This window comes from Trachemys scripta, chromosome 10 (genome assembly GCF_013100865.1).
Source record: "Trachemys scripta elegans isolate TJP31775 chromosome 10, CAS_Tse_1.0, whole genome shotgun sequence".
Classification (NCBI taxonomy): Eukaryota; Metazoa; Chordata; order Testudines; family Emydidae; genus Trachemys; species Trachemys scripta.
In genome coordinates, this window is record NC_048307.1 from 34,877,494 (window position 1) to 34,892,119 (window position 14,626).

The 14,626-nt window shown below is 46.1% G+C and overlaps 1 protein-coding gene across 2 annotated transcripts in view; it reads left to right on the forward strand.

Moving 5' to 3' along the window:
- XPO6 (exportin 6) overlaps positions 1 to 14,626 on the forward strand; it is a 114,155-nt gene that overhangs the window by 70,364 nt on the left and 29,165 nt on the right. The window contains exons 10-12 of one of the 2 annotated variants that reach the window (XM_034782905.1): positions 621 to 729; positions 2,077 to 2,169; positions 11,027 to 11,096. In XM_034782905.1, coding sequence (XP_034638796.1) covers positions 621 to 729; positions 2,077 to 2,169; positions 11,027 to 11,096 — 272 coding nt within the window. The remainder of the gene's footprint in view (positions 1 to 620; positions 730 to 2,076; positions 2,170 to 11,026; positions 11,097 to 14,626) is intronic. The other variant, XM_034782906.1, reaches the window with a different exon arrangement.

Genomic DNA, 14,626 nt, shown 5'->3' on the forward strand with positions numbered 1-14,626 from the left:
GTGGAATCTCCATCCTTAGAGGTTTTTAAGGCCCAGCTTTACAAAGCCTTGGCTGGGATGATTTAGTTGGAGTTGGTCCTGCTTTGAGCAGGGGGTTGGACTAGATGACCTCCTGAGGTCTCTTCCAACCCTAATCTTCTATGATTTAAAAGCACTGTCCACTCCTCGAAAGAGGCACAGTTAAATGGCTACTAGCAAGCAGGAGCCACGTAATTAGTAGCAAGTTCTTTCAAATGGAGACCATTCATTTAAAGTCATGCTTCGCTATCTTCCAGATCTTCTTTCTCTTCAGCTCCCTCTATTGCTGTTAGTTTCCTATCTAACTTTCAAAGTTGAGTAGGTTATCAGTTCTTGTTGCAGTTTCTCTGCATCATCATATGGCACATACTATAGCTTAGAAAAGCTGTTAGCCACAGCAGTGTTAAACTGTAAATGTCTGATGTCTCCCCAGCAAACAATTCTGTAAGGCAGCATTGTAGGCCCTGAGAGGCAAAGGTTTTCCCTAAGCTGATACAGGACCTACCACTGCTCCTCACTGGAAGGGGGTGAGGGTTTGCAAGAGTATTCTACTAGAACTCCCTTTCCTCAATCTTGTGCTTTTCTTCTTTCACTCCTGGCAGGTACGAAGACGCCTTGGTTCTGCTGCTGACAGAGGTTTTGAATCGAATACAATTCAGGTACAACCAGGCACAGTTGGAGGAGCTGGATGACGAGACTCTAGATGACGATGTAAGAAACCGAGACTTGGTAGGAAAACTGCATGCCTCGATACTAAACTGCTGGATTGTACTGAGTACCTCTGAAACTTCCTGCCAGGATCTGGTCACTTTTTCAACATACAGGCTAGACCACTATTTCACACTAGTAATTTTCACCTCTTGCTGATATCTCTTGTATCTTAACAGTTTCAATGCTGCCAGGATAATGCATGTGTCTAAGCAACTTGTCAGCATCCTCACCATTCCAAATCAAGAGCATTAAGAGATCAGCAGTGCTATGATTCCGCACTTAGCCTCTCTGAACCTAGATTTTAAGTGCAGAAATATATTCAGTTCGAAGGCAGGTGTTACATGCATGAAGCAAAATATACAGTGCTGTGTGGGTTTTGAGGTTGAAAGAAGCATGAAATGTTTTCACTAATGGACTTTGAGTTGCTGTCCTGCCTGACTCTGTTTTTTAGCGTGCAGTGGAGGCAGATAATTTCAATTATAGTGCAGCAAATAAAATGAAGCAGAAAAAAATCAGCTTTAATTTAAGAGCCATTTGAACTCTATTCTTTCCATTTGCATATGGTATTTCTTCTCGAAGTGACATGGTAGCTGTAGTGAGTCTAGATGATGATTTAGAGTGATGAGTAAGCCAGTCCTTAATGATATGGCTGGGTTGGGGAAAGAGGCTGTGAAAGTAAAACAAATTGTGGGCTTGTCACAAAGGGAAACCAGGCTGAGAGAGTGTACAGTCAGTCCAGTTTCTCTATAGCAAAATAATCTTGTGTATACTTCTGCAATAACCATTATTTGTAGGAGTTGGGTTTAGTTCCTCTGTGTGTGTGTTTAAAAAAAAAAAAAACAAAACCTCTTTTAGACCAAGGCAGAAAATGGTTCTTTGATTTTGGACACTGTTGTCATATGACACTTAGCCCTTATTTGATATTGGTCCTTTTATCAAGGGAGGGCATGTTTAAATAGAAGACAATGTTTGAAAATTTGCTCTAGAATAACACTGATGTGCTCCAGAATAAGAGCATACAAACAGAATAAAGGACACCACAATTACTAGAAGGCCAGAAAGTGATATGACATGGATGCACAATTACTTAGCATTGTTAACTGCCTTTGTCAATGAAAGCTTGCAAATCTTAACTCCAGCTCAGATTGCTGACAAAGTAAGAAACTCCTATAAACTATATATTGTTTCAATTCTCAGATGTTCAGACAGAAGCCAAACCCTGGTAGGTACAGGTTAGTCATTTCTCCAGTACTTACGGCCTACCAGCTTGTTAAATATAGGCCAGCTCTTTCCACTTTCCGCTTGGAGGGAAATAAGAGGTGATTACCCTGGTCTTTTTCCCCACAGCAGCAGACTGAGTGGCAGCGGTACTTACGCCAGAGCCTAGAAGTAGTGGCAAAAGTCATGGAGCTCCTGCCGACTCATGCCTTCTCTACACTAGTAAGTAGTCATTCTGCTGAGAAGCTGAGATGAAGCAGCTTTGCAACATACGACATGAGCTCTGCTCTCAAGGTTTTGTTGTACAAACACTGGTAGAAGGTTGCTGTGCAATGCTTACGGAGAAGAGGCACAGGGATGTGCTTTTGGATTCAAATCTTGGTAAAGTCAAGGCCATAAATTTAAAAGGCTTCAGATTTTCTTCTGGGCTTTGAGAAGTTTTCTACCATATCTTGGGGGGCGTGCCAGAGCACACTTTTGTGCCTCACTCACTGAATGTCCCTGTACATTCAGTGAGTGAGGCACAAGTGTGCTCTGGCACGCCGCCCAAGATAAGGTAGAAATCTTCTCAAAGCCCAGAAGAACATATGAATATGCTGAAGGGTCAGAGCTGCACACACTGCTGTGACCTTCAGCATATTCATCTTGGCTTTTCCATAAGGCGAAGGTACTGCACGTAAGGCAAATGGTGAGATGATGTTCCAAGGAGGGTGGAATGTTAACTTAAAATACACGGCAGTCCATAGATGAAGATCGTAGGGAGATAGGGCTCTGCAAACCGTAGGGAGGGAGAAGCAAAAAATACTGAAAATTAGGGCTGGCAGTTCTCACACGATTAACTCAAAAAAATTAATCGCGCTGTTAAACAATAGAATACCAATTGAAATTATTAAATATTTTGGATGTTTTTCTACATTTTCAAATACATTTATTTCTAAAACAACACAGAATACAAAGTGTACAGTGTTCACTTTATATTATTTTTATTACAAATATTTGCACTGTAAAAATGATAAAAGAAATAGTATTTTTCAATTCACCTCATACAAGTACTGTAGTGCAGTCTCTTTATCATAGATTCATAGATTCATAGATTATAGGACTGGAAGGGACCTCGAGAGGTCATCGAGTCCAGTCCCCTGCCCGCATGGCAGGACCAAATACTGTCTAGACCATCCCTGATAGACATTTATCTAACCTACTCTTAAATATCTCCAGAGATGGAGATTCCACAACCTCCCTAGGCAATTTATTCCAGTGTTTAACCACCCTGACAGTTAGGAACTTTTTCCTAATGTCCAACCTAAACCTCCCTTGCTGCAGTTTAAACCCATTGTTTCTGGTTCTATCCTTAGAGGCTAAGGTGAACAAGTTCTCTCCCTCCTCCTTATGACACCCTTTTAGATACCTGAAAACTGCTATCATGTCCCCTCTGTCTTCTCTTTTCCAAACTAAACAAACCCAGTTCTTTCAGCCTTCCTTCATAGGTCATGTTCTCAAGACCTTTAATCATTCTTGTTGCTCTTCTTTGGACCCTTTCCAATTTCTCCACATCTTTTTTAAAATGCAGCGCCCAGAACTGGACACAATACTCCAGCTGAGGCCTAACCAGAGCAGAGTAGAGTGGAAGAATGACTTCTCGTGTCTTGCTCACAACACACCTGTTAATGCATCCCAGAATCATGTTTGCTTTTTTTGCAACAGCATCACACTGTTGACTCATATTTAGCTTGTGGTCCACTATAACCCCTAGATCCCTTTCTGCCGTACTCCTTCCTAGACAGTCTTTTCCCATTCTGTATGTGTGAAATTGATTTTTCCTTCCTAAGTGGAGCACTTTGCATTTGTCTTTGTTAAACTTCATCCTGTTTAACTCAGACCATTTCTCCAATTTGTCCAGATCGTTTTGAATTATGACCCTGTCCTCCAAAGTAGTTGCAATCCCTCCCAGTTTGGTATCATCCGCAAACTTAATAAGCGTACTTTCTATGCCAATATCTAAGTCGTTGATGAAGATATTGAACAGAGCCGGTCCCAAAACAGACCCCTGCGGTACCCCACTCGTTACGCCTTTCCAGCAGGATTGGGAACCATTAATAACAACTCTCTGAGTACGGTTATCCAGCCAGTTATGCACCCACCTTATAGTAGCCCCATCTAATTTGTATTTGCCTAGTTTATCGATAAGAATATCGTGCGAGACCGTATCAAATGCCTTACTAAAGTCTAGGTATACCACATCCACCGCTTCACCCTTATCCACAAGGCTCGTTATCCTATCAAAGAAAGCTATCAGATTGGTTTGACATGATTTGTTCTTCACAAATCCATGCTGGCTGTTCCCTATCACCTTACCACCTTCCAAGTGTTTGCAGATGATTTCCTTAATTACTTGCTCCATTATCTTCCCTGGCACAGAAGTTAAACTAACTGGTCTGTAGTTACCTGGGTTGTTTTTATTTCCCTTTTTATAGATGGGCACTATATTTGCCCTTTTCCAGTCTTCTGGAATCTCTCCCCTCTCCCATGACTTTCCAAAGATAATAGCTAGAGGCTCAGATACCTCCTCTATTAGCTCCTTGAGTATTCTAGGATGCATTTCATCAGGCCCGGGTGACTTGCAGGCATCTAACTTTTCTAAGTGATTTTTAACTTGTTCTTTTTTTATTTTATCTGCTAAACCTACCCCCTTCCCATTAGTATTCACTATGTTAGGCATTCCTTCAGACTTCTCGGTGAAGACCGAAACAAAGAAGTCATTAAGCATCTCTGCCATTTCCAAGTTTCCTGTTACTGTTTCTCCCTCTTCACTAAGCAGTGGGCCTACCCTGTCTTTGGTCTTCCTCTTGCTTCTAATGTATTGATAAAAAGTCTTCTTGTTTCCTTTTATTCCCGTAGCTAGTTTGAGCTCATTTTGTGCCTTTGCCTTTCTAATCTTGCCCCTGCATTCCTGTGTTGTTTGCCTATATTCATCCTTTGTAATCTGTCCCAGTTTCCATTTTTTATATGACTCCTTTTTATTTTTTAGATCGTGCAAGATCTCGTGGTTTAGCCAAGGTGGTCTTTTGCCACATTTTCTATCTTTCCTAACCAGCGGAATAGCTTGCTTTTGGGCCCTTAATAGTGTCCCTTTGAAAAACTGCCAACTCTCCTCAGTTGTTTTTCCCCTCAGTCTTGATTCCCATGGGATCTTACCTATCAGCTCTCTGAGCTTCCCAAAATCTGCCTTCCTGAAATCCATTGTCTCTATTTTGCTGTTCTCCCTTCTACCCTTCCTTAGAATTGCAAACTCCATGATTTCATGATCACTTTCACCCAGGCTGCCTTCTACTTTCACATTCTCAACGAGTTCCTCCCTATTTGTTAAAATCAAGTCTAGAACAGCTTCCCCCCTAGTAGCTTTTTCAACCTTCTGAAATAAAAAGTTGTCTCCAATGCAGTCCAAGAATTTGTTGGATAGTCTGTGCCCTGCTGTGTTATTTTCCCAACATATATCCGGATAGTTGAAGTCCCCCATCACCACCAAATCTTGGGCTTGAAAAAAGCCTCATCCACCTCTTCCACCTGGTTAGGTGGCCTGTAGTAGACTCCTAGCATGACATCTCCCTTGTTTTTTGCCCCTTTAAGCCTAACCCAGAGACTCTCAACACTTCCGTCTCCTATGTCCATCTCTACCTCAGTCCAAGTGAGTACATTTTTAATATATAAGGCAACACCTCCTCCCTTTTTCCCCTGTCTATCCTTCCTGAGCAAGCTGTACCCATCCACACCAACATTCCAATCATGTGTATTATCCCACCAAGTTTCAGTGATGCCAACAATGTCATAGTTGTATTTATTTATTAGCACTTCCAGTTCTTCCTGCTTATTCCCCATACTTCTCGCATTTGTATATAGGCATCTAAGATACTGGTTTGATCTTTCCTCCCAGTTTTGTCCTGACTCTCCTTTCTCTCTGCCAATATAGCCCACACTCCCTCTTGTTTCCGACCCATCTCCCCGGTCTCCATGTTCCCCACTTACCTGTGGGCTTTGCTCACCTGTCCCCGTCGAACCTAGTTTAAAGCCCTCCTCACTAGGTTAGCCAGTCTGTGTCCGAATAGGGTCTTTCCTCTCCTCGAAAGGTGAACGCCATCTCTGCCTAGCAGTCCTTCCTCGAATAGCATCCCGTGGTCTAGGAAGCCAAAGCCCTCCTGGCGACACCATCTTCGCAGCCAGGCATTCACCTCCATGATGCATCTGTCTCTGCCCGGGCCCCTACCTTTGACAGGAAGAATTGAAGAGAATACCACCTGCGCTCCAAACTCCTTCACCCGTACTCCCAGAGCCCTGTAGTCACTCTTGATCCGCTCAGTGTCACACCGCGCAGTATCATTTGTGCCCACATGGATGAGTAGCATGGGGTAGTAGTCAGAGGGCTGGATAATCCTCGACAATGCCTCCGTAACGTCTCGGATACGGCCCCCGGCAGGCAGCATACCTCCCGAGATGAAATGTCAGGGCGACAGATGGGCGCCTCCGTCCCCCTCAGCAGAGAGTCTCCGACCACCACTACCCTACGTTTCCTATTCGCAGTGGTGGCAGCAGACTTTTCAGCCTTAGGGGTATGAGGCTTCTCCTCCTTTACTGTAGGGAGTGATTCCTTCTTTCCTGTATCAAGAAGAGCATAACGGTTACCTATAACCACGGCAAATTAATGGAGATATCCTATCTCCTAGAACTGGAAGGGACCTTGAAAGGTCATCGAGTCCAGCCCCCTGCCTTTGCTAGCAGGACCAAGTACTGATTTTGGCCTCAGATCCCTAAGTGGCCCCCTCAAGGATTGAACTCACAACCCTGGGTTTAGCAGGCCAATGCTCAAACCACTGAGCTATCCCTCCCCCCCCCTCATGAAAGTGCAACTTACAAATGTAGATATTTTTTTTGTTACATAACGGCTCTTAAAAAAAAAAAGTGAAAACTTTAGAGCCTACAAATCTACTTAGTCCTCCTACTTGTTCAGCCAATCGCTAAGACAAACAAGTTTGTTTACATTTACAGGAGATAATGCCGCCTGCTTCTTATTTACAATGTTACTTGAAAGTGAGAACAGGCATTCGCATGGCACTTTTGTAGCCAGTGTTGCAAGGTATTTATGTACCAGATATGCTAAACATTCGTATGCACCATCATGCTTTGGCCACCACTCCAGAGGATATGCTTCCATGCTGATGATGCTCGTTAAAAAATGGGTTAATTTTGTGACTGAACTCCTTGGGTAAGAACGGTATGTCTTCGGCTCTGTTTTACCCGCATTCTGCCATATATTTCATGTTATAGCAGTCTCTGATGATGACCCAGCATGTTTGTTTTAAGAACACTTTCAGAGCAGATTTGACAAAACGCAATGTGAGATTTCTAAAAATAGCTACAGCACTCAATCCAAGGTTTAAGAATCTGAAGTGCCTTCCAAAATCTGAGAGGGACAAGGTGTGGAGCATGCTTTCATGCTTAAAAGAGCAAAACACAGATGTGGAAACTACAGAACTCGAACCCCCAAAAAGAAAAATCAATCTTCTGCTGGTGGCATCTGACTCATGATGATGAAAATGAACATGTATCAGTCCATTTTGCTTTGGATCGTTATCGAGCAGAACCCATCATCAGCATGGATGCCTTATGGAATGGTGGTTGAAGATGAAGGGACATATGAATCTTTAGCGCATCTGGCATGTAAATATCTCGCAATGCCAGCTACAACAGTGTCATGCAAATGCCTATTCTCACTTTCAGGTGACATTGTAAATAAGATGCGGGCAGCATTGTCTCTTGCAAATTGTAACCAAGTTTGTTTGTCTGAGTGATTGGCTGAAATAGGACTGAGTGGACTTGTAGGCACTAAAGTTTTACATTTTTATTTTTCAATGCAGTTATTTTTTGTACATAATTCTACATTTGTAAGTTCAACTTTCATGAGATTGCACTACAATACTTGTATGAGGTGAATTGAAAAATACTATTTCTTTTGATTTTTAATGCAAATATTTGTAATAAAAAATAAATATAAAGTGAGCACTTTACACTTAGTATCCTGTGTTGTAACTGAAATCAATATATTTGAAAATGCAGAAAACATCCAAAAATACTTAAATAAATGGTATTCCATTATTGTTTAACAACGTGATTAACCACAATTAATTCTTTAAATCGCTTGACAGCCCTACTGAAAATTTGTCTTCATCTGTGACAATGTCACTATCTTGGCGTTTATTAAGATGGCAGTGCTGTGAAATAGCCTTTTCTTGTAGCTGTGTGGGAGAAAAGCAGTTAGCGTGGTTCTCAAGCTGCTAATCTTGGGACATGAAACTATTGAGTTCAGAAGTGTAACAGTTAGTATTGTTCAATGCTCCTTCTGGATGGGAAGAAAAGTGTCTGAATTCACTAGGATCACTGAGCATGTGTAATTACTCTACTGTGGTATGTCATGGAGCTGTCTACGTACCTGAAGGCATGGAACACATTCCCTGAAAAGCAGAAAACTTGTTTGGGAGAAGAGAATGAAGCTCACTTGCTTTCTCTTACCGTTACACACATTAGTATTGTCAAGTCCCAAAAGCATGTTTGTGAAAAATCTAAGATTTCTAAGATTAGTGCTAAAAAGTCATGGAAAGATTTCTGTTTAATTCCAATGAAGAATTGTTTGTATGAATAGAAACATTCCCCTGCAGTGTTTGCAGCCCGTTGCTAATGCATGAGTCAGCAAGTGAACCTTACTACAAACAATAGTGAAAGGGCTTGGTCTCCCTTTCACTGTAAGTGCAGAGTGAAATGCAGAAAGCAAACTGCATTTGGTGAAGAAAACATGGTTTTAAAAAACATTTCCCTGTGTTGTTAATATTACTTGGACTTTTTAAGAACATTCTAACCCTGTGGCTGTGTTCCTTCATATGAACTCCTGTTTCAGTATTAGGTATCTTTCCTTGGAGTCCTGCTCAGTTCATTCTAGGACATTAGATAACCCAAGAAACACTTAATGAGTCTCATGCACATGTTACAGTAGTTTGCGAAATGCGCTTGTAACATGTGACCAGCCTTTAGACCACAAATCAGTAAGTGAAATTGACTCCAGAATAAACTGAGTCACAGTAAATCCGTCTCTAATCTGCTGGACGTTCTGCACGTGGTGCCTGGCGCTGGGGAGTGAATGGCCACACTTCAACAGAGTAGATAGATAGATATATATCCGCTTTTCCACCGGAAACTCCATTCAGGAAGGGCTTGTTTTAATTTGGTTTGGGCTCAAACTCAGCATCAAGCTCTCTCAATGTGGGAGCATTTTTATTTAGGATTGAATTATAATCAGTTGAGAATACTTGAATGAAAAGATCAAGGAGGCAGTAGATTTAGCACTCTCTGCTACCTGCCATTCCAAGCGCCTCTATGTCTTGGTGGGAAGAAGGAATAAAACTATTCCCAACCTACCAAAAGAGTTTAATCCCAAAGGGAGAAACCGAACCTAGATATCTAGGTTTCTGTAGGGAAGAAAAGAGCCAATAAAGTCCCAAGAGTTAAACTGCTAAAACTTTAGCATAAGCCATGCGTAGGCTAAGATTTAGTCATGGATACTTTTTAGTAACAGTCATGGACAGGTCAAGGGCAGTTAACAAAAATTAATGGCCCGAGACCAGTCTATGACTTATATACCCCCTGACTAAATCTTAGGTGCTCTGGAGGTGGGGCACCAGGGGTGTTCTGGGGGGGGGGGGTGGACCGGGGAACCGCTGATGCTCTGGGGCAGGGGGTGGCCTGGGACCATCGCTGGGGGGAGGGGAGGGTGGTGCAGTAGCCAGAGACTGCCCCAGCAGTGGCCAGTGTGGCTGGCTTGAATAGCCCTGGGGTCAGTCGCACCAGCGGCTACAGATGTCACAGAGGTCCCAGAAATCACAGAATCCGTGACAGACTTGCAGCCTTAGCCATGCGTGCTTTTGGCTGTATTCAAAGCAGGAGAAAGTTCTTGTTGGTAAACCTCTGTCCTTGCTTGTAGGCATCAGAGGGGAATTATTCCAGGTTAGAAGGGATGGAAGGGACCTATTTTTCTTGATTTATCTGTTAAAAAAAGCTAGATCTTGAGTTCCAGAGGAATACACTAGGGTTGACTTAGCCACTGGCAATGTGAACAGACGTACAGTATGCACTGCTAGAGTAACATGGTCGGTTGGGGAACTAGCCAAGATATTTCCTACACTCAGTGTTTTGTGTGTAGCATCTTCCTTCACGTAGGCACATCCTGTTGGCAAGTTAGTGTTCCTAGTAATTGGTAATGACTTTTGTGTTATGGGGGAGTTTAATGCTCTGAATACCTGACCTTGGAGACAACCTCTTACACAGGATGTTCCTTCCCTTGGTTCCTTTCTTTGAGGATATCCATCCACTCGTGTTACTGTTAGCAGCTTGCTAGCAGAGTGGCTGCAACATTTTCCCCATATACTACATCAAGGAAGGACTGAAAACACTTGGACTCAACCTCTTTTTTTTTTTTTTTTTTTTAAGTGGAGTATATTGGGGGTGGCATTATTAACAGTTGTAAAGATGACAAACTGATGGAGATGGTGCAATGCAAGTTTTCCACACCCATCCCTGCATGTGCACCTCAATCCTGATCGGCAGCCCCACCTTCTGTTCACTGCTGGGTCCCATGCGGGGCTGAGTGTGTATTTCAATAATGACTAGTAACAGCCTGTGCTGCGCCATCACTGCCCTTCTCAGGTATCCAGTCATGTCTGCATTGACGATCAGTGTTGATGTGGAAAGGACAGCTGTTACTTGAGGAATTTCACTAACACAGGGACCTTTCTGGTTTTGATGCTAGCTGTCTAGACTAGAAAAGCTTAAGGTATCAGATCCTCCAAAACCTACAATCCCTTCTTCCAAATGCCTTTTGTGAGACTAAATATGCGGGGGGGAGGGAGGAGAGGAGGAGAAAATGGGAAGTAATTGTCCTCTGGCCCAAATTAATTGTAATGGAGAAGCATTAAAAGTCTATCTGCCTTAACATTAAAATCACACCTCTGTGTTGTCCCTTTTTTTTTTTTCTTTTCAGTTCCCAGTTCTGCAGGATAACTTGGAAGTATACCTGGGACTACAACAGTTTGTGGTCACTTCAGGGACAGGTAATACCACTCTCCGGTGTTACATTTCTCAGTTCTTTATACACTTAGCTGTAAAAATGTTGTATTCATGCATTAAGCTCCTGCTTGCTGTCAAATTGTCCATTACTACTTCAGCATCAATATTCTAGAGGTTAACCCTAAAATTCTTCACGCCTGGATGCTTACACACACTGCATAAGGGCTCAGCATTCAGAAATATGGGTTTGGTGTTTGTGCTCTGAGGAATCTGCTTTTTTGTTAGAAATGTGGTTTATATTGATATGTTTTCTCGTTGATTATGGTACTTGAAACAAGAAAACTGGTGGGGAGCACAGAAATGTTGGCGTAATGTAGCATGGTTGATATAGCTAAATGACTATCAGCTTTTCCACCAGAAATTCCATTCAGGAAGGGCTTGTTTTAATTTGGCTTGGGCTCAAACTCAGCATCAAGCTCTCTCAATGTGGGAGCATTTTTATTTAGGATTGAATTAAAATCAGTTGAGAATACTTGAATGAAAAGATCAAGGAGGCAGTAGATTTAGCACTCTCTGCTACCTGCCATTCCAAGCGCCTCTGTGTCTTGGTGGGAAGAAGGAATAAAACTATTCCCAACCTATCAAAAGAGTTTAATCCCAAAGGGAGAAACCAAACCTCCTTCTTCGAGTGATTGTTCACGTCCATTACACATTAGGTGTGCGCGCGCCGCGTGCACGGACGTCGGAAACTTTTTCCCTTAGCGGCTCCCGGCGGGCCCCCACCTTCCCGCCAGAGCGGCGCCCCCCTCCAGGGTATATATATCCCTGCCGACCCGACCCCTCCAGTTCCTTCTTACCATCCGTGGCGGCGTTGGAACAACTCTGTCTCTCGTCTGAGAGTGTCCCTTAGCAATAGTCATTAGAGTTATCTAGTAGTTATCAGTTAGTTATAAGATAGAGTTTACTCAGTAGTTAACGGCTCATTAGAGTACTTAAAGCTTCTGCTGGGGTTGTTTGTTCGGCACCGGCCCCGGGTGGTGGGGTATGCCACACGCCCAGGGTTTCAAGGCCTGTGCCACGTGCCGCAGGCCTATGCCATTGAGCGACCCCCACGCTTCGTGTCTGCGTTGCCTGGGGGAAGCTCACCAGAAAGAGCGCTGCAAAATCTGCAAGGCTTTTAAGCCCAGAACTAAAAAAGAGAGGGACTTTCGCCTTAAGCAGCTGCTCATGGAGACGGCGCTACAGCCCTCCACTTCGACGGCACCGTCTGCCTCCGTGCGGAGCGCACCGGCTTCGGTGCGGGAACCGGCACCAGCGGGTCACTCGAAGACCGCGGCACCGACCCAGCGGGGAAGGGCACGACGCCGATCATCTTCGCCGGCGAAAGTGAAGGGCCAGCCTAAGGCCCGCGGTCGCTCCCCGCATAAGAAGGCGGCACCGGTAAAGACCTCGAGTGCCCCTAAGGCCGACACGGCCTCGTCAAGGACCCCGGTAGTGGCTCCGGCGCCGAAGGGCCCGTCGAGCCCCGGGATGAGCGCGTCGAGCGACAATGAAGGGCTAGAGGAACTTGTGGAACAGCCCTCCACTCCGGACACGTTTGAGGCAGCTAAGGACCTCATCGCCTTGTCCGTTGAGGCCCCAGTATGCGCTGAAGGCGCCCCGCCTATGCTGCCGCGCAGAGGCAAGCCGGCGATGGTGCGCCCCTCACGGTTGCCGTCTCGGCACCGTTCCAGGGACCGGTCCCGGTCGAGCTCTGCCTCGGTGGACTCCCGGTTGCCCCCGGCGCAAGAAGCACCGCAGCAGTCGGGCTTCAGCATACGATCGGCACCGACTCAGCAACCGAGCACGAGTCGGCACCGTGAAGCATTGGCGGCTCGTTACCCAAGGCCGACCAGCCGTAGCCGTTCCCGGTCCCGGGATCACCGGTACCGTTCCAGGTCCAGGTCGACGAGGCGCCATTCCAGGTCCTGGTCGCGAAGGCGCTATTCTCCAAGATTGGACCGGCACCGTCCTACGGCTCCACCGTGGCCTTCCAGGTCACTGTCCGTGGACTGACTCAGACCGATACGGCGGGGTTGCCCGTAGGTCACAGGCCAGCAGGGACTACGGACAGTCACAATGGGGCCAGCCGAGCCAATGGCCATTCTGGACACCCTGGGCCTACCACCAACAAGGGCCCCCATCGAGGGGCTCGAGATCCGGGCCATCCCGGTACCGATCCCGCTCCCCGCGGCACCGTCCGCCATCGTATAGGGAGGCAACGGTCTCTAGACCACCGGAGCGGGAAAGAGGGGACTCGGCACCGAGTACAGTACCGTCCCAATCCCACGCGGCGGGTCATGCCGCAGAGGAGCAATTGGCTGAGGCCGGATTGCAGGATACTGAGGATGGGCAAAAGGCCCCGACCTCTTCCTCCTCGCCAGATGAGGCAGTTGCGGGCACATTGGTGTCCGGCCCTCCCCCGATTGACCATCGGGCACATCAAGACCTGCTTCGCCGGGTAGCCCTTAATCTGGGTTTGCAGGCGGAAGAGACCGTGGAGCAGGACGACCCCATGGTCGATATCCTGAGCCCAGAGGGCCCCTCCAGAGTCGCTCTCCCGATTATACGGACAGTACAGTCCAACTATAAGACGGTGTGGCAAACACCGGCCTCCAGTGCGCCAACTGCAAAAGGCGTGGAGAGAAAGTACTTCGCCCCATCTAGAGGGTTTGACTTCCTCTTTCTACATCCGTCCCCCTGTTCGCTGGTGGTCTCGGCGGTGAACGAGAGAGCGGCATGGCCAGCAAGCTCCTGCCCCCAAGGGCAAGGAAGCTAAGAGATTGGACTTATTCGGGAGGAAAGTCTATTCATCGGGAGGCCTTCAGCTGAGGATCGCCAATCAGCAGGCGATCCTAAACAGGCACAATTTTAACTCCTGGGCATCAGTCGCCAAGTTTAAGGACTCCCTCCCACCTGACGCTCATCAGGAGTTCACGGCCCTGATAGAGTAGGGAATGGCAGTGGCCAAGACCTCTTTACAGACCGCTCTAGACTCAGCCGACGCTGCGGCTAGAACAATTGCGTCGGGAGTCGTGATGAGGCGTTCGGCGTGGTTGCAGGCTTCAGGTCTCCCGCCGGAGGTACAGACCACGCTGCAGGACCTCCCGTTTGAAGGTTCGGGCTTGTTTTCCGACCAGACGGACGCCAGGCTGCATAGCCTTAAGGACTCACGAGCGACCCTTAAGTCATTGGGTATGCACACGCCGGTGACGCAGCGTAAGCCCTTCAAACCCCAGCCGCCACAAAGGCATTACCACCCTCGGCACCGACACGAGCCTTACCGCCGTCGAGACAGGGATAATAGGCGGAGACGAAACAATACGCCTAACCAGGGCCAGAATCATGGCCAGGGCAAGCCACAGCCGGGAAATAAACCAGGCTTTTGAAGCTACGCCCGAGGTCAGCGTACCACCTCCTATACCGGATCCTCCTTTGGGTTTCAAGGACCGTCTGTCCCGTTTCTACCGGGCCTGGTCGCGCATAACATCGGACCGCTGGGTCCTGCGCACAGTGAAGGCGGGTTATACCCTCC